The sequence below is a fragment of the Apus apus genome, chromosome 21 (genome assembly GCF_020740795.1).
Source record: "Apus apus isolate bApuApu2 chromosome 21, bApuApu2.pri.cur, whole genome shotgun sequence".
Taxonomy (NCBI): domain Eukaryota; kingdom Metazoa; phylum Chordata; class Aves; order Apodiformes; family Apodidae; genus Apus; species Apus apus.
Window position 1 is genome coordinate 4,091,109 of NC_067302.1, and position 19,558 is coordinate 4,110,666.

Here is a 19,558-nt window from a genome sequence, read left to right on the forward strand (position 1 = left end):
CTGAGGCTGCTGAGGGACACCCATCGAGTCCTTTCCAGACGCATTTCTCCTGTAAAAATAATAAAAAGAATCAGTATCACTTTAACTCCACCACGACAGCAGCACCTGATCACACAGACATCTGTTTCTACTTGCTGGTTTTCTTTCCCAACCCACAAAAGCTCTTTCTGGTCTGAGGTCCATGCAAATGCCACCACCTGGAGAGGAGCCCATGGGAGCTGGGTGGCCACATGCCAGGAGGGCCCAGGCACTTTCCTTCGGGACAGGGCAGGAGCTCAGGGCTTGCTCTACAAGTTTAAAAATACCAAGGGCTCAGATGGGCATGAATAAATCTGAAACCACCACCTAATCTGAGGCAGCCACCCACAAGTTGGTGCAAGCAGGAACTAGACAGCAGCTGAGCCCAGGAGAAGACACTGAGGCTCCCATGGATGGTGGCACCCTGGGGGGTGGCTGGCTGCTGCCAGCTGTCCTGGAAACAAAACAGGTCAGTGCTGGGACCACAGGGACCAACAGGACAGGCAGAGATGGCAGGAGCTGCTGGGGTTGAGGGAAAACTCCCCAGGGTCAGAGATGAACATCTGGGCTGGACCCACCACCTGCTGCAAGGGACCTGCAGAGCTTTTTGGGTTGCATCTGTTTTCATCTCAAATCCCAGAGGCTGAAGAGGCCTCTGAGCAGTTGCAGTGATGTCACTGCATCTCCCTTTGTCCTCCTGAGGACAACACAAAGTGAGCTGTGTCCTCCAGCACACTTCACCTGGCGGAGTGTGTGGGATGGGAGCTCCAAGTGCCACAGCTCCAGCCACTACTCACCAGCTCAGCCCCATGGCTCAGCCCAGGGCCCTGCACTGGCTCCAGCTGCTTTCTGCTTTGGGCAGCCAAATAACCTGGAAATTCATCTGGGATTTAAGAAGAACGTGGCCTGGGCTGTAGCTCCTCTCACAGCAGTGGCACAGTGGTGCTGGTAGCTCATCCTTCAGGTCACTCAGCCACTTTGTGCTTTGCTGGTAAGAGTGTGTGCTCTCAGACCCTCCCAAAAAATGCTCACGGAGCTGGTGAGCAGAGATCTGCAGCAGTTTGGTCTTGTACTCCCACCTCCCACCCCTTCCCAAACAGCACAGACACTGGGGTGGGGGAGGCTGTGGCACTTCAGATACATCCCTGTCCTCCTGCACTTCAGAGCAGAAACTGCACTTTGCATGAACAGCTGCTCAGGCCGGAAGGGAAACCAAAGTGCCAGAGCTCAGCACTTGGAGCTGGTAGATGAAACACTCTTCACTAGTTCTCCAGGGGACAAATCCTTGTGTTCACTGGTAAGGATTAAGAACACTTAACCACCGATACCTCACGGAAGGATTCATGGGATACTGGTGGATCAAAGGGAAAAGCAAAGCACAGAGTCACTTGTTTGTGCTGCCCACAGTCCAAAGGCCAGTCTGGAAAGTTGTTTCTCCAAAGCGAGGGCTCCTGGCCAAGGGGGACGGGCACTGGGCTGGATCCCAACCCCAAAGCAACCTCTGTCCTTAACACTGCAGCCAAGATTGGCTGGGGTGAAGGAAAACTCATCTGAAACCAACAAAAAGCAAACATCCCAACAAGGTGAGTTCCCTCATCCTGGCACTGCAGAGCTGGGATCCCCTGGCCAAGCCCTGCCCGAGGGAACAGGCTGGACAAGCTGGAGCCCCAGGCCTCAGGGTGCTGCAGGGCAAGGAAAACAAAGCAGAGGTCATTGGAGCTGAGGTGCAGCCCCAGGTACATCTAATTCCTGCATCTGGGAAGGAATTCCTGGGAGATTTTTTTCCCTTCTTCTATGGACTTGATCTAAGTCAAGTGTGTTTCCTTTGTTTTGTATTTAGCTTGTAAAAAAGTCACCACTCTTACAACTAATCATGGGTGTGACTTTCTCCTCTAATTAAAGTGCTTATCTTTTAATAATAATAATTTAAAAAAATCTACATTTAGGTCCCTCTCTCTTTTACAATGACTCTCTTGACTTAACAGATTTGACCACACAGCTCCTGCCAGGTGGGGAATCTGCCTCTTCCTGGCACCAGGAATCCATGGGCAGTGACACAGGGGAGAGGCTGAGCTCGGGTTTGGGGGGGTAAAAGAAAAATTGGGGAGCCAAAACAATCCACAGCATTTCCAGCCTGTACTATTCCCACTCCCAGCCTGCACAGCCCTTTTTTTCAGAGCACTGGTAATTAAAAACATGCAAATGACTCCTAGACTCTCGCATGATGTGTCAGTAATGGTGTTTCTGTTATTTTCTAACTCTTTATCTCTGCAGTTTAACACCTTCAGCTCTCTGCAGGGGGTGGGGGGAAACGGGGTTCAGCCACAGCACAAGAGCTGGCAGCTTTTGGGGCAAAATCCTGCCCTGGCACACACAGAAACTCGAGAGAAAAGGCTCATTTCAGCAGGAGGAACAACAGTGCCTAGGAGAGCAGCAGCACTTATTTACACCCCTCAAAAATGCAGTAGTACCAGTAGTGGGGTGGGCAGAGCCTGCCAGAGACCTCCCCACAGCCCAGGGTGGTTCTCAGCCTGCTTGTAATCACAGCTTTGAGCAAGTACTGGATGCAGGAATGCCTTTTTTTAGGTCTTTAATCCCCTCTTTGGAAATAAAACATGTCCAGAAGAGCACTGGTTGGTGATCAACTACTACAGCTTCTGTCCTGGCACTGCAAGTAAACCCTCTGGGAGCTTTGCTGACAGCTACATGACATTGCTGAAATTATTTCTCTGTAGGAAGTTCAGAAACGTCATGGAAATTCAGGTTTTATTTCAAAAAAAAAAAAAAAAGCAAAACCAAACAGTCATGAACTTAATAAATTACACAATAATTTTTCCCCATTATAAATTCTCTGTAAAATATATTTTACAGTTTTTAAAAGAAAGATTCGAAACAACAACAACCAAAAATAGTAAATCTGAGTGCTGAAAAGGATCTTGACTTCGTGTCATGCTGGTGAAAAACTCTGTAGCTGCTACAACAATTTTACCAGAGGTTTTAAAACAATGACCTCAGACAACCAACACCTCAGAGGACACAGACCTGAAGGACTACCAAGGAAACAGTGTCACCCAACAGCAAGGCTAAGCACCACGAGAGGGATTTTTGGGTACCCCCACCCTTTAAAGTGGCAATCAGTGCAAAGAAACACTTTGGGAGTCAAAAAAAACCCACACAAAACAAGCCCAGAAAAACCAGCAGACTTCCCTGTGCCATTCCCCAGCACTTGGTTTTGCACAGCAGGCAGCACGTTCATCCCTTGAAATACTTCAGAGGAGAATCAGGTGATTTGCAAAGCACCTTCAAAGAGTAGAACTTTAAGATAAGTTAATTCTGACTCCTGGGAGGGCAAGAGAGGAGGAAGTCAGCAAGTTGTTTGTAAAAAGCTCTGAAGTTGAACATGTTAAAGCTTTAAAAACTCAGGCTGAAATGTCAGTACCATGAGAGAGAGCTGGGACTGACCCCAAGGTTTGCTTTCCTTCCTCCTTTCAGTAACAAGCTGAGGTTTCACCTGTCCTGAACTAGGTGAAAAGATGAGAACACAAGAACAATCCTGTCTCTGCTCCTAGAACATGAGAACAGACTGATCTCTCGTCCTGGTTACTCACAGAAGTTACTCCAAGTTTTGCAGGCTGAGCTCCCTGCAGGGAAGGGGTGACACTGGGACACCCACACAGGCCACACGGTCACCTCTGAGCCTGCCACCAAGGCTGGAGTGAGGAGCTCTGATCTCCTTGGGAATGCTGGATCCAAAAGTCACTACTACAGCGTCGTGCTCAGAGACAAAGTGTATTTGTCTGAGAATCACTGTGCAGACAACTTGCCTTAAACTATAAAGTGAAGCAGATCAGGAAAAATTAAGGACTGAGCCCCCTGGGGACCTGTCACCAGCCCTGCACAGCACCCAGCAAGCACAGCTGCAGCCTGGAAAGCCTCAGAAGTTGGGTAGAATCAGGATTTTTTGCTTCTGGAAGAAGAAAAAATGTTGTTTGTGCTGTTTATTCACACTCAGAATAAACACTGATTGACCAGAACTGCTCCCACAGCCTGAAGAGGCAGTAGCATCTGAGAAGCAAGTTCTACAGGGGAATAGTTATGGCAGTTTTCAGCTAAGGTTTGGGGAGAAAAAGCCATGAAATGGATTTTACTAAGAAAGCCAGCCTTTGTTGCAGCTTTAAAAGGCTATTTTTAAGACTCTCTTTCCCAAAAGGTCAAATCGATGAGAAAGGTCACAGTGCTGCATCCAAAGCAGCAAAGAGTTGTGCTGTTACAAAGCAGCCTCTGTGCCTCAGGTGGCCTCAGGGAAACCTCTCTTGGCAGATCCCTCTGCTGCTCTGGAACAGGAGCTGGGGAGCAGCAGCCTTTCAACCACTCCAAAGCTTTCCATCCCACCCTCCGTGCTTTCAAAGAAGCATTCCTTCTTTAAGAGGAGGAAAAGAAATCACAACAAATCAGCCCAGGCTGCCACACAAATCCCTTCCACATACCAGTGCCTGAGTTTTGAGTCTGTTTGAGGTGTGTTCTACAAGACAAACAGTCCCTGCTTTATCTCCTCATCAGCACCAGGTCAGAGGCAGCGCCAGGAGGGAAGAGGCCACAACCAGAATGACAAGTTCAGATTCAATTCACAGAAAAACTGTGCTGCCACCTTATTTTGAAGAATCTGAAAAGATTCTTCAACACAACCTTACACTGCTGGATTCCCTCTTCCACATTTCCAAGGACTAAGCCCACAGGACTCTGCTGTCACCCATCCTCGAGGTGCTCTTGGACTACAGATACAAGAGTAAGAGAGAGCATCTTGTGCAACTGTAGGTGAACTGATTAATAAAGAATTTGATTCCTAGAAGAAAGCAAAATTGAATCATTAATGAACTAGCCAACATGCTGGCACCTGATTGCACACATTTGTTACTTGACTCCCTCAGTGAAGAGCTCATTAAGCTGGAAGTGCTAAGCTTGGCCATGTCAGCACTTTAAAAAGCTGCTGTTCCCCTTGCATTGCATGTTGGGTTTTGGTTTTTTTTTTTGTCTACAAAGTCAAGTCTCAGACCCTATCTTTGACATTCAATAACAAAAATAAATAATAAAGTTATTCAGGCCTGGAGAAGAAGGAATGCTTCTCATTTATCTCCTTCACCTCATTTTCTAGCAGACCCCAATCATTCAGACCCATAGCAAATAATTTAAGAAAAGTGGCATTCACTCCCAGTCACTCATAAACATAAATATATACACAGAATTACTTTACAAAGCCTGAAGATTTGCACTACCAGCATGCAAACCTCTTTTTTTTTTTTTCCCATGAGATTTCCTAATACTGACATAGGAAACTGGAATGTATGAAATACTCCGTGACATGGTGCTGGAAATCAAGTCTCAGCTCTTCAGACATCCCACTGCCCAGTGAACACAAACAAACATGGTCACATCTTACACTTGCATGGAACTCCCCAGGATTACACACACCAACTCAAGGGTTAACACAAGGACCAGCTCACACCCCCTATCATTTGTGACACTCAAAAAAAAAAAAAGAAACAGAGATTCCTGGTAGAAACGACACCTTGCAGGTTGGGGTTCAGGCTGGTTTCTTTTACTGCCATTCAGTTGCACCATCAGCTGGGGGAGGAGCAGCACTGTGGGCAGGGACATGGCCCCCCCTCCCCGGGTCATGTCTCCCAGCTGGTGTCTTTAAAAGCAATGTTGACTAAACGCAGCTCCAGCTCAAAAGCATCAGGTCGGTCCTGGGGGTTGGCTGCCAGCATCTCCTTCAGCAGCTGCTTCATCCGAGCATTCATGGATTTCTTCTTCACAGGGATGAGAAGTTCCATCTTGGGGTTCTCCAGCAGGGCCTCACCCACAGGCACGATGGTCGTCCCCTGCTTCACGTAACTCCCCAGAAGTTCCTTCTTTGTTTCCGTGTCTATGAAGGTGATTCTTTCCAACATTGCCCAGATTATAATTCCCAAGGCAAAGATGTCTGCTTTGGCAGTGTAGTGTCCTTCCCAGACTTCTGGGGCCATATAGAAATCAGTCCCACAGGCAGTTGATAGGAAACACTTATTTACATTGACGGGTTCCTCAGGGTTCTGCCCCGAGGCTGAACAGACCTTGCTCAGCCCAAAATCAGCTACTTTCAGGGTTGGCTCTGAGTCAGTTGCATCCACCCTGCTCTGAGATATCAGGATATTGTCAGGCTTGAGATCACGATGAATGATCTGGTTTTTGTGCAGGAAGGCCAGGGCACTGCTGAGCTGGAGCATGAAGCTGGTGTTGGTCTTGCGGTTGGGTTTCCGGGACAGCAGGTACTCGTTCATGTCTCCTCCATCACAGAAATCCATCACAAACCAGAGGTAATAAGCACTTCTGGGGTCAAAGACTATTTCTCCTTTCAATGAGGTCTCTACAAGCTGCAAGGAGGGAAAGAAATGTCACAACTACCTGATGGTCACAAGAATGCAAAGATAGGATGGAAAAAACGCACAAAGTTGGGATCTTCCAGGCAATCCAGGGGGTGAGACGTGGCAACTGGGGAAAACAAAACTATGCAAAATGTAGGGTGGAAAAATAAAACTAAAATCACAATGTACTTGACAGCCTCCTTATTTTCGTGTGTGCGAAGCATATCAGGCCCAGGCTCCTGCCCAGAAGCCAGACCCTGATAACAGCATTTTGAAAGATATGGAGGGGCCATTGCCCTCCCATCTGTTTCAGCTGGACACTGTCCCACCCCCACACAGCCCGTCCCACCCACTTGAATAACAACTTGAATCTACAAGCAGAGCTTCAACAAGTAACTCCCAACAGTGCCAGGGGGTTCTATTTGCTGAAAATAGATTTTCTTTTTTTTTGTAAAGCCTATTTTCTGTTCTGTACGTATCGAATCATGGACTGGTTTGGGTGGGAAGGGACCTCCAAGATCATCCAGTCCCACCCCCTGCATGGGCAGGGACACCTCTCACCAGCCCAGGTTGCTCCAAGCCCCATCCAACCTGCCCTTCAACACTGCCAGGGCAGCCTCAACTTTTCTTCTCAATATCTCAATCTCCCCTCTTCCAGTTTTAACCCATTCCCTCTCATCCTCTCCCTCCCTGCCCTTGTCCCAAGTCCCTCCCCAGCTTTCCTGGAGCCCCTTCAGGCCCTGGAAGCTGCTCTAAGGTCTCCCTGGAGCCTTCTCTTCTCCAGGCTCAACACCCCAACTCTCCCAGCCTGTCTCCAGAGCAGAGCTGCTTCAGCCTTTAGATCATCTCCATGGCCTCCCCTGGACATGTTCCAAGAGCTCTATGTGCTTCCTGTGTTGGGGGCTCCAGACCTGGACACAGATCTCCAGGTGGGGTCTCACGAGTGTGGAGTAGAGGGACAAAAATCACCTCCCTGGACCTGAATATACCATCTGAATGTAAAAGGTTCATCTAAACAGCCCCTGCACAGAACACCTTTCCCACCAGCACAACCCACTGTTTTCTAAAATACAAGCAGTGAGGAGCTCGAGCAGCCAGTTCTAAAAAGCTGCTCCATGCAAAAAGCCAAGTAAAACCAGCAAACAGTTTTACTAATCTTGTTTACACCACTACACCTTTGCTTCTTCAGCTCCTCTAAGGTGGCTCTTGGCATGCTCTGCAAGGCCAGGCTTGCAATTAGTGCTGTTAGTAGTAAAACAACATAGACTAACCCAAAGGTGACTCCTACAGGCTTTGAAAAATAAGGGTAGCTATTAAGATTTTTAAAAGCATTTTAAAATACCTCTCAAAAAGTGACCTTCTCTACCCAAGACCAAAATGACTAGCAATTTACAGCTATCTAGTACAACTAGTACTCAAACAGGAGCAACTTAAACCAGTAAATCCATGTTAGAACTAGAAAACTACGTAGGTAGGTTTACAGACAGTAACAGTGAGATTAGGGTATCAGAGGGCAGCAGGGAGGCTCCCTGGCCAAGGGAGCACCCACACGGCTCTGCCCTCCCCACAGCCCTACAGAAGCTGCACTGGCACCTCAGTTCAGACACCAGAACCCAGCACCACCTCTGTGAGGGTGGCAAAGCACCAGTGGACCAGGCTGGCTTGGGACTCTTTCCTGACTCAGCTCAGCTAACACGAGTTAATCACCCACACAAAACCCTCCAGGAGACACCAAAACCCCCCTGACCCCCAACACACTGCACCCTTTAGTTCTGTCAGGCAGTATCACCCAGGGTGGGGAGAGGAGAGGGCAAGCCAAGGCAGAGCTGATTGTCTCTATTTTAGCACACACTGTCAGAAAATGACCCCGGTCTCTTCAGAGTCAGCTCAGCTCTGCCCTTTGCTCTGCTCTCTGGAGCAGGAAATCAATTTGTAGTGCTTGAGTCCCACAGGGGTGAGATCTACACAGCCAACAGACACCACCACCCAACCTTGCAGATGAGCTGGAACCTTCTCCCCCCACCTTGCAGTTCCACTCTGCTTCTGTACAGCTGCCCCCAAGTTTGTTGCAGCCTCTCACAGATTCACTAAAGACTAGGAAGCTAAGGCACTCATTTCCCCCACATCAGCTGGCCAGTATGATTTTATCCTAATCCCTTGATGAAACCAGGTCAGCAACAACTACCAAGCTACAACAAGTTGACCAAGGCAAGAATCCTCTTTCTCAGGCTCCTACAGCACTCAGGATCTGGCCAGCCATGAAGGGCTGTCTGAGGAATGTTCAGGAACAGAAGGTCCTGCACTAGACATGCAAGCATGGCAACAATAAAAACCTAAATTTTAAAAGCTGACTGGGGGGGAAGCACAACAAACACTGAGCAAGCTACTGTGTTTATAAACCAGAGACACAAATTTCTGCCAGGGGATGATTTATAGTTGCAGCAGCTTCTTTACAAAGCAAAGAATCAAATTCTCTTCTGAAGTCTTTCCAGAGCTGCTACTTCTTCAAAAATGTGTGTCTTCAAATGTAAAGGCTAATTAAATGACTTTCAGTAATCATGGACTGGAAGCAATGTTTATTCCCTTATTTATCATACCTTTACCTTGCTTTTCAGAGATTAATAGTTACTTAATCTAGAAAGAAAACAGCTCACTGCATGCTGTCAATTGCTTATTATTTCTGAAAGAATGTTAAGTATCTGCTTCCTAAATCAAGATGCCTACTTCCTCTTCCAAGGACCTCTGGGATTATGAAATCCCTCAGAGCTCTGTCCCAAGACATTAGTGCTTGTCTGCTCATTAACCCTGCAGCAGAGCTTCTGCCAAGTAACACAACAGCCTGCACCTCCCTCTGCTTCACCTGTGGTGTTTCCTCATCTTATTAAAGCAGGTTGGCATTAAAAGAAAATAATTCTGGAGTCTTTAGGAGGGGCATGGCCTCAAATTACAATATGCAGGTGATTGTTCAGTTGATACACTCTTTTCATAGATTCATGGGATGGTTTGGGTTGGAAGGGACCTTGAAGATCATCTAGATCCAACCCCCTGCATGGGCAGGGACACCTCCCACCAGCCCAGGCTGCTCCAAGCCCCATCCAACCTGCCCTTCAACACTGCCAGGGATGGGGCAGCCACAGCTTCCCTGGGCAACCTGGGCCAGGCTCTCACCACCCTCACAGCCAAGAATTTCCTCCTCATCTCCAACCTCAATCTCCCTTCTTCCATTTTTAATCCATCCCCCTTGTCCTCTCCCTCCCTGCCCTTGTCCCAAGCCCCTCCCCAGCTTTCCTGGAGCCCCTTCAGGCCCTGGAAGGTGCTCTAAGGCCTCCCTGGAGCCTTCTCTTCTCCAGGCTTCTAAAGACCAACACTAATTTTTGGGTGTGAACAATGCAAACAGTGCCCTCTCCTAACTGAACACACCTCCAAAAGTGAACAATAATCCTTGCCACCCACCTCCTCCCCTCCCATTAATTTCTTCCCCCCCCCATCACCTCAGCTTCATGTACCTGTAAATAAAGGGAGGAATTGGAGCCATGGGACATCTTCTGCACCATACCATCTTTCTGCAAGATGCACTCCTCCAGGTGAATGACGTTGGGGTGCTGGCTCTTGATACTGCTCAGTGCCCAGAACTCCCGCAGCGCCAGTTCCACGTTCTCTGGCGCGTGGCACCGAATCTTTTTCACCGCCACCCGGGCACAGGTCTTCCTGACGACTGCTTCGTACACCACACCATAACTGCCACGACCAACCTCTCGTATTAGATCGTACTTAGGCTGGCTACTCACCATCTTCAAGACCAAGGGTTCTGGGGAAGGGGGAAAAACCCACAGAACTACAACTTAGAAACAAGAACTGGGCGGTATTTTCCCCCATAGGGCTTGTCCTACCAAAGTGTCTCCAAGGTTGCTCCCAAGGCCACGGTGCATTCCAGAAGCTCTTCTGTAAACCTGACCCTGTTGCCATGGACCAGTTAGAATCATAGAACGGTTCAGCTTGGAAGGGACCTTAAAGGTCACCAGGTCCCAACCTCCCTGCTCTGAGCAGGGAAGCCTCCCACCAGACCAGGTTGCTCCAAGCCCCATCCAACCTGGCCTTGGACACTTCCAGGGATGGGGCCGCAAACACCTCCAGCTAAAAGTGAAATTACATCCTTTTTGGTGGGAATATTGTCAAATACAGCCCAGTTTTCAAGGTGGCAACAATTCAAACCTGGACTTGCACAGTGCCAAGACAGGACTATCACGTCTACTCCTGCTCTTTTCTCTCAGTGTCTTCTGTGAACATCTGTGGGAATTACAGCACAGAATCTGGGAATAACAGTATGGAATCATGCTCCTCATCCACACCTGGGAGAGCAGAGGTTCTAGCTGAAGCCTGGGGTTGGGCAGTAACAGATTTAATTAACACTACCCTTAATGGAGGTGATTGTGTAGGTCAATATTTCTCTTGTAATTTAATCATTACATTATTTTACAAAGATAAAAGGAAGCTTTGGACTCCTTCCAGTTGATTTTTTTTAACATTCCTTTGTTTTTTCCACCCTGTCTCCTCTGAATGAGGAGTCTACAGTGACCAAAAGTTAAAAAGGGTAACCCAGTGCAGAAGCTTGTACCCAGTATCTAACTTGCACTTTTGCTCATGGGGGCAAGGACAAAAGTTCAGCTATTGCTCTATAGGTAAAACAAGAGACACACAGAGAAAAAGAAAAAACAAAAAAACAAACAAACAAAAGCCACCAGACACTGCTACAGATTTATGACCCTCCCTGCACATTTCCCTGCAAGATTACAGGCCAAAACACACCAGCACCACCTTCACACAACCAGACCAAAATGGGACACTGACTATAGACAGGAAAACAAAGCTTGGCCAGCCAATTATCACTGGTCAAACAGAAGGAGACACCAATAAATAAAAGTCACAGCTAGCATCTCAAAACTATAACAGTTTGTAAGGTTGCCAGTGATAAATAGAGTCTTTATGTAGTAAACCAGGCAATAAGGACCACATTGAAACAGCCTGTTATTAGTAGGAAGCTTTCAAGTATTTCCATAGTTTTAGGTACTTTTTTTTTTTTGGAAACAGGAGAAAAAAAAAAAGAAAGAGAGAGAAAAAAGGTATCATCAGTCTCATGGTAACACTACACAGGCAGTTTAACCTTTCAGCAAAGTTCTGTGCTGCATATCATAGAATCATGGAGTGGTTTGGGTTGGAAGGGACCTTGAAGATCATCTAGATCCAACCCCCTGCATGGGCAGGGACACCTCCCACCAGCCCAGGTTGCTCCAAGCCCCATCCAACCTGCCCTTCAACACTGCCAAGGATGGGGCAGCCACAGCTTCCCTGGGCAGCCTGGGCCAGGCTCTCACCACCCTCACACCCAAGAATTTCCTCCTCATCTCCAACCTCCATCTCCCCTCATTTTGAACCAAAACGTGACGTGCCCAAGAAAACCCACGACCGTGAAATTCTGCTCAGCAGACGCTCTGAGCCTGCAGCAGCGCCGTGAGGAGCAGACTAAGATCACAGCCTGGGCACCAACACCCGATGGGCCAACAGCCCTTCCCGTGCCGGGGAGCAGAGCAGGCTCCGCAACCCCGGCCAGCAGCCAAACCGCCGGGGAAAGGATGGATGGCGTTACTCAACCACCCCCACCTCGGGTTCAGAAGGAGCAGAAAAGGGTCCCCCCCGCGCTCCGCCGGCTGCCGTGCGCTCCCCGGAGCGGAGCCGCCGTTCTGCCGAGCGCTGGGCTCGCTCCCCGCCTGCCCCGGCCCCGCCGCGGCCCGGGCTGCTCCCTGCAAGGGCCAGCGGGTTGATGGCAGCTCCCCCCGGGCCGGGCACAGGCCCAGCGCTGCCGCCGGGCCCGGGAACCGGCTGCGGGCACCTCACCGCGCAAGCCCTGTTCCTCCCCGGCTGCCTCAGAATTACGGAATACAATAAATCACCCCCCTCCCCTCCCGTCCCCGCACCCCCAGGGAGGCCCCGCAAGCGGCTGTCACTGCGGCCCTGCAGCGGCATCACGGGCACCGGGCTCCCGAGGGAAATTACCGAGGCACGGCTCGCTGGGGGAGCGGGGTCTGACCCCGGCAGCCGCAGCCTGAGCGGGAACCCGCCCCCGCCGGTACCGCTCGCAGCCCGCCCGCGGGAGGCCCCGTGCGCGGACCCGCTCCCCGCCGCCCGAACCGAACCGAGCCGGGCCGGGCCGCACCGGCGGGCGCGTTACCTCCGGGCCGGCCCCGCCGCGCCGCCGCCCGCCCGCCATGCCAGGGCTCCCCGCGCCGCCGCGGACCCGCCCCCCGCGCCGGGCGCGCGCCGCTGCTTGGGGGGCGGGGCGCGCGCGGGGCGTTCCCGCGCAGCCGCGGGGGCGCGCGCGGTCGGTGCCGCCGCCTCGTGCCCGGGGGATGGGGGGGGGGGGGTGTGTCCCGAGCATCCCGGGGCATCCCTGTGCATCCCGGGGCGTCCCGAGCATCCCGGGGCATCCCGGGACATCTCGGGGCGCCCACCCTGTGCATCCCGGGGCGTCCAGAGCATCCCGGGGCGTCCAGAGCATCCCGGAGCATCCCCGTGCATCCCGGAGCGTCCATCCCTGTGCATCCCGAGGCGTCCGTCCCTGTTAATCCCGGGACATCCCGAGCATTCCGGGGCATCCCGGGCATCCCGGAGCATCCATCCCTGTGCATCCCTGAACATCCATCCCTGAGCATCCATCCCTGTGCATCCTTCCCCGTGCATCCCTCTCTGCAGCCCCCCAACCCTGTACTCACACCCCTTTGCAACACACAAACACACACACACAACTTTGCCCTCCTCTTTTTTTCGGGGGGTGTCTTGTTTATTTTTAAAAATGTATTAATTTCTTGCTTGGCGTTAAGAAAAATAAATAAATAACTAACTTGGTCCCTCTGGCTTTGTGTGACGGTGACACAGCTCCTGGCAGCACTGCCCACCTTCCCCCTGCCCTGCTTTCTGCCATTGCTCCCGTTCCTCTGCAGAGCTGGAGGTGCCACCTCATGCACAGGGACTGGGGGGCACGGGGCTCCTGTCATGGTCCCCTCAACCCATCGCGCTGCCATCAAGGGGCCATCTGGGGAGAAAACAGGGCCGCCCGCTGCTCAGAGCCCTGCAGACACCGAGCAGAGGACATTCAGATGTGCTCCCGCCGGAGCAAGGCGCTCTCTGGGTTAATTGGGAAGGAGCCCGGTGGCGATTAGTGCCCCCGGCCCTGCCTAAGCTGCCCCAAGCCAATTAGGGGCCAGACGAGCCCCTTGTGGCTTTCAAAAGCTGATTAGAGCATTACAACCCCTTCGCTCCCACCAATCCCCTTAATCGAGTCCAGAAGCAATTAGTTAATCAATGCCATCCCGGGGCAAGGCCAGCTGGTGAGGGTGGGTGCACATCTGGGTGCCCCGCTCCTGGCCCTCCTGAGCACTCAGCCAGCCCTGCTTCCCTGCCAGCTCTTCCCTGGAAGAGGCTTAAGTGCTGAAACGGGGACAATTTTGCAAGATGTGCTTGGCCAGTCCCAGCACAGTCACTTGGTTGGCATGTGAGCCTGCCCGGAAGGAGCACCCAAAATAGCTGCAGGGCTGCCCTGCTCTAGGGGGGGGCTGCAGTGAAAACAGGGCCTGGGCACCCATGCACCTCTGCACCCTTATACCCATGTACTGATGGACCCAGCACCCCTGTACCCCTGGACTTCTGCAACCATTCACCCCTGCACCCCTGCACGCTGTGTACCCCTGCGCCCCTGCACACCAACTCACCTATGCACCCATGTGCCCCTGCATTTGTGCACCTATTGACCCATGAACCCACATCCCCCTGCACCCTGGGCACCCGTGCACCCCCACACTTGTGCCTCCACTTACCCATCCACCCACGTACCCCTGCACTGGTGCACCCATGCACCCCTGTACTCCTACACCCACACTCCCTGTGCCACAGCACCCATCCCCTGCAGCCGTGGTGGGTGCAGCAGCAGCAGCCCCCATCCCACCCCACCCTCTCCCCCCCCAAGTGTGACCCACAGGTGATGGAGCTATAATTACCCCTCTCTCCTCCTGTGGTTGCCAATATTTGCAGCTCTCCCTGTGGACGGGCACTGGCACTTGGCCCATCACCCTGTTTATGCCCCTGCCGGCCAGGCACCCTGTGCCGGGGCTGTTTTCGCCGACGGGTGCAGGTCCCAAGGGAACTGTGCTCACCTCTGTTCCCCCCCCGCCTTGAAATTTCTGGGTCAGATTTTGCAACTGAGCCGAGAGGCTGGCTGGGTCACAGCCAGGCAAGGCCGGCACAGGGAGCGGCTCCCGTGGTTGCCCCTGCATCTGGGGGTGCAGAAGAGCCCCCCCAAACCCTTCCTGGAGAGAGGGGACCTGGGTGTATGTGGCAGGCAGGGGGTGGGCTGCATTTCCCTGGTACTGCCTGGCCTCTCCAAGCCTGGTCACCCACAGTGCCAGGTGTATGTTTGCACCCCAGGAGCGGCTGCATTTTGGGGGTGCAAAGGGAGATGCTTCTTATCAGCTCCACCCCCCTTGCTTCTGGTCCCATTCCTGGCACCACCACACTGTTCAAATGACCGTGGGGCTGGTTTGTGCCCTCCCTTGGCGGGTCCAGCCCCAAGATCTGGCCATGCTGCCCCCCGGGGTTGGTGACCACTTGGTCCCGGGGGCAAAGCCTGGCCCTGTTTGCCCCCCAGCTCCAGCTCTGGGCTGCCAGCACCCGGCACGGGCGGGCAGGGCCTCCCGGACAGCTTGTCCCTGTTCCCAGCTTGTTTACCGCGGCCAGCGGCATCCCGATGGCTCAGTCCCGTGTGACAGGTGCTGCTTCCCAGGACACTCGATCCCGCCTCGGGATTGGGATTGGGCTCCTCGTGACCACGGAGCGACTTATAAATAGCGGGACGGGAAGCGCCGCCGGCAGCCGAGAGCGGGTGAGAGGAGCGCGCCGTCCTGCCGATGGATTTCCAAGCTGGCATCCTACGAGATGGGAACCCCATGGAGAGCCTGGAGAAGCAGCTCATCTGTCCCATCTGCCTGGAGATGTTCAGCAAGCCAGTGGTGATCCTGCCCTGCCAGCACAACCTCTGCCGCAAGTGTGCCAATGATGTCTTCCAGGTGAGAGGGGGGGGGTCCCGTGCCAGTCCCCCCGTGGCTGGAGGTCACTGGGATGCTCATGGTGCTCATGGACCTCCCCACCTCAATCTGCATCTCGCCCTCCCAGGCTGCCAACCCCTACTGGCAGAACCGGGGCAGTGTGATTTCAGGGGGCCGGTTCCGGTGCCCGTCGTGCCGCCACGAGGTGCTGCTGGACCGTCACGGTGTCTACGGGCTGCAGAGGAACCTGCTGGTGGAGAACATCATCGACATCTACAAGCAGGAGTGTTCCAGGTGGGCACGGGTGGCTGTGGCTCATTGCTGGTGCCTTGCCCCACTGGGGACACCTCCCTGGCCCAAGCACCGTCGTGGAGACGGCAGGAGATTGCAGCTGGGCAAGAAACTGAGGGCATCTTCTGCTGGTTCAGTGGTCCCTGATCCAAATCTTCATCCCTTGGTCCAAATGTCTTCCCCTTCCCCTGAACCCAAAATCTCCTCCCCTCACCCAAATCTTCCTCCTCTGACCCAAAATTTCCTCCCCTATCCAAATCTTCCTCCCCTGACTCAAAAGTTCCTCCCCTGCCCAAATCTTCCTCTTCTACCCCAACCTCCCCACCCCTGCCCTGAGCAGTTTGGGTCTCTGGGTGGCTCAGGGGGACAGTGGGTCCCCAGGAGGGTGGTGGGAGCAGAGCAGGTCCTGTTCCTTCCATGCTCTCTGCAGCTGGAGCATTCAGTGGGAGATAAGAGGTGTGAGGAACAAACTCAGGCTCTGCTGGTGACAGCTGCACTGGTGGCTGATAAGGGACAGAGGGACAGTTTGGGGGGGCCCACCCAGTAAAAGTGTGTGGCTGGGGAGGGGGACAGAGGGGTCACAGGTTCTGGAAGCAGAGCAGTGGCCCCAGCCAAATTTCCTGGATGGCTGTAAATATTGTTGGAGAGCCATGGGGACAGGGACGACAGCAGATGGCAGGTGTCTGTGGCTGCTGGGGGGGCTGGGGGGGCCACCCTGTCTTTGTTTCAGTGGGTTGGCTTGTCCCCATGTCCCCCCCCTTGCCTCAGAGGGGGTGATTGGGCTGCAGCCCCTGGCTGGGACCCTCGTGGGTTTTCTGGGCTGGTCACATGTTGGGCGACAACAATAAACCCCAGCAGCCCAAGGCTAAAATTAGGCACTTGTGTAGTGTCCCTGGAGCGTGCCCCCCCCCACCCCAGTGCTGAGTGCTGCCGTGCCCAGTGCCACACTGGTTTAAACTGGGGCGTACTGGGCTTGGGGTTTACAGGGGGCACAGAAGTCGGTGGCTCCTGAAGGAGCAAGTGTGGGATTACCCCAGGATCTGGCCTCTTTCCTGGGGACCTGATTTTGGGGTGGCTCTGCAGCATCATGGGGATGTCACTGCAGTGGGGATGATGCTGGAATGGGGACATCACGGCGGCAGTGTTGTGCCTGCAGTGGGGATGTCACCCCGATGGGCATGTCACCACCATGGGGATGTCACCACCACCATGCCACTCTCTCCAGCAGGCCACTGAAGAAGGGGGAACACCCCATGTGCAAGGAGCACGAGGACGAGAGGATCAACATCTACTGTGTCACCTGCGAGGTCCCCACCTGCTCCATGTGCAAAGTCTTTGGTGCCCACAAGGACTGTGAGGTTGCCCCCCTGCAAAGCATCTTCCAGGGCCAGAAGGTGACGTGGGGAGGGGTTGGGGGGGCTGCGGGGGACACGGCCGGTCCCCGGGCAATGTGCTGAGCTGGGGCAGCTACAAATAGCACTGGGACTCACTCCTGGGGTATTAATATCCCCCCGGGTGACTTCGCCCAGGAGACAGCCTATATTTAGAGTGGCCATGGCTGGAGAGGGATGTGGGGGGGAGCAGGGCTGGGCAATGCCCAGCCCATCCCCACGGATGGGAGATGTCCCTGTCCCCACTGGGGTTCAAGCTGTCTCTGTCCATCCACCCCTGCCCAGACCGAGCTGAACAACTGCATCTCCATGCTGGTGGCGGGGAACGACCGGATCCAAACGATCATCTCCCAGCTGGAGGACTCGTGCCGGAGCACTGAGGTGAGGAAAAGGGGAAAAGGAGCCCTCGGGAAATCCAGCTGGAGCTGGAGGAGGGAGCAGGGAAGTTGGTGGTGCCGGGGGGAGACACAGAGGTGGCATCCCTTGTCACCTTGTCCCGGCAGGAGAACAGCGAGGCGGCCAAGCAGCAGCTGTGCGCTCGCTTCGACGCTCTGGCGGCGCTGCTGGAGGAGAAGAAGTCGGAGCTGCTGGAGCGCATCGCCCACGAGCAGGGCCACAAGACGGGCTTCGTGCAGGGCCTCATCCAGCGCTACAAGGAGCAGCTGGAGAAGTCGAGCAGGCTGGTGGAGACGGCCATCCAGGCCATGGAGGAGCCCGAGGGGGCTGCCTTCCTCATGGTGAGACCCCCTCCCCCAGATCCCTTCTTGCAGTGCCCTCCTGGGGTCCCAGTGGCTTGGGGACATCCTGGCAGCTGCCACACGGCTCCACTCACCTCTCTTCTTGCTCCCTGCAGAATGCCAAGCAGCTCATTAAAACGTAAGTGCCCAAATGGTGGGAAATTTGGTGATCCTCAGTCCCTGCCCTGCAGCTGGGCAGGATTTGGCCATGGGGTGCCACAGGTGGTGAGCATGGGGGTGCCCTGACTCCCCTGCCCCACAGCACCCCGTGGTCCCCCAGCCTGGAGAAGGACATGGGGAGGACACATGGCCATGCTCTCCCTGCCCAGGATCGTGGAGGCCTCCAAGGGTGGCAGGCTGGAGAAGATCGAGCACGGCTATGAGAACATGGATGCCTTCACAGTGAGCCTGGACCACCTCGCCGAGGCTGTCCAAGCCTTGGACTTCAACCCAGGTAACTGAGCCCCCAAACCCTACCCCCATCCCCCCAGTGCCCCTTTACAAGCTCCCACCCACCCAGTGGCACCCACTGCTTCCCTCAGTTCCCCCGTGGTGATGTTTACCCTCCTCTTTGCAGCGGAAGAAGACGAGGAGTACTTTGATGGGGAGGAAGAAGAGGTGGAGGAGGATGAAGCGCCCGAGAGGACGGTGATGGGTAAGGGGCAGCATGGCCCAGCCCACTCCCACCCTAGGACCCTCAAGCACCCACGGGGGAGCTTTGAGGGCTTGGACCCCCCTTGATCACCCCATCCTCTCTCCCTGGCAGCTCCCCAGTAGCCGCAGCGGCGTTGCTGGCGCAGGAGAAATGCCGCGGGCGCAGGATGTCCAGCGACGGGGAGGGGGGGACACACAGACACCATGGGGGGTGGGGGGTGGGGGGGGGAGGGGTCTCCAGCACAGGACACTTTTCTATACAGGTGCAACCAGGACAATTCCTCACGTTTTTGTATCTTCCTTGTTTTGTATATAATTGTCACGGATTTGAATTTTGTGTCTTTTATAAAGAAAAATGGTGGTTTGGGTCTCGTGGTTTGTTGGGTTGTTGGGTTGGGTTTGTTTTTTTTTGCCTCACCTCTGGTTCCCGGCGTGACAGCCCCACAACGGGCACTGGGGATGTGGGTGGGTTTGTGGGGCTGGTGCCCTCACCAGTGTCCCTGCCAGTGCCTGGCATGACAGAGGGATGCCACCCAGTCCAGTGTTTAATTTTTGGCCTCATTAGCACCTCCAGCAGGGTTGGCACCTCATGCCTGGCCACCTGCCCGGGGATGTAACAGTTCAGCACCCAGCAAGATTTATCTCCTGGCCATGGGGTGTCCTGGGCTAGTGCTTGCCCAGGTTTGGGGAGGTGGTAAGGGGTGGGGGGGGTGACAATCATTGAATCATAGATGTCTTGGGTTGGGAGTGACTTCTAAAAGTCATCTAGTCCAACCCCCCCCTACAATAAGCAGGGACATCTCCAACTAGACCAGGTTGCTCAGAGCCCCATCAAGCCTGACCTTGAATGTCTCCAGGGATGGGGCCTCCACCACCTCTCTAGGCAGCCTGTTCCAGTGCTCCACCACCCTCACATTAAAGAATTTTTCCTCATGTCCAGCCTAAGCCTACCCTTCTCTAGCTTAAAACCA

General features: G+C 53.7%; 2 protein-coding genes across 6 annotated transcripts in view; one reads left to right on the forward strand and one right to left on the reverse strand.

The window, feature by feature from the left end:
• Positions 1-2,767: 2,767 nt before the first annotated feature.
• Positions 2,768-19,558, reverse strand: part of PDIK1L (PDLIM1 interacting kinase 1 like) — a 43,467-nt gene continuing 26,676 nt past the window's right edge. The window contains exons 1-3 of one of the 4 annotated variants that reach the window (XM_051637895.1): positions 12,649-12,701; positions 9,929-11,489; positions 2,768-6,431 (exon numbers count right to left, since the gene is read on the reverse strand). In XM_051637895.1, the coding sequence (XP_051493855.1) occupies positions 5,691-6,431; positions 9,929-10,213 (1,026 nt within the window). In that variant the 5' untranslated portion in view covers positions 10,214-11,489; positions 12,649-12,701 and the 3' untranslated portion in view covers positions 2,768-5,690. Of the gene's footprint in view, positions 6,432-9,928; positions 11,646-12,473; positions 12,492-12,648; positions 12,702-19,558 lie in introns of those variants that run through there. The other 3 variants (XM_051637892.1, XM_051637896.1, XM_051637894.1) reach the window with 3 other exon arrangements.
• Positions 15,353-18,805, forward strand: TRIM63 (tripartite motif containing 63). 2 transcript variants are annotated; one of them, XM_051637878.1, is made up of 9 exons: positions 15,353-15,535; positions 15,642-15,808; positions 17,031-17,199; positions 17,482-17,577; positions 17,700-17,933; positions 18,050-18,072; positions 18,263-18,387; positions 18,511-18,588; positions 18,700-18,805. In XM_051637878.1, exons 1-9 carry the CDS (start codon positions 15,377-15,379, stop codon positions 18,708-18,710), a joined length of 1,062 nt encoding a protein of 353 aa, XP_051493838.1. In that variant the 5' UTR covers positions 15,353-15,376; the 3' UTR covers positions 18,711-18,805. The 2 variants fall into 2 exon arrangements, with proteins under 2 accessions (XP_051493838.1, XP_051493839.1); XM_051637879.1 differs by having other exon boundaries at positions 17,034-17,199.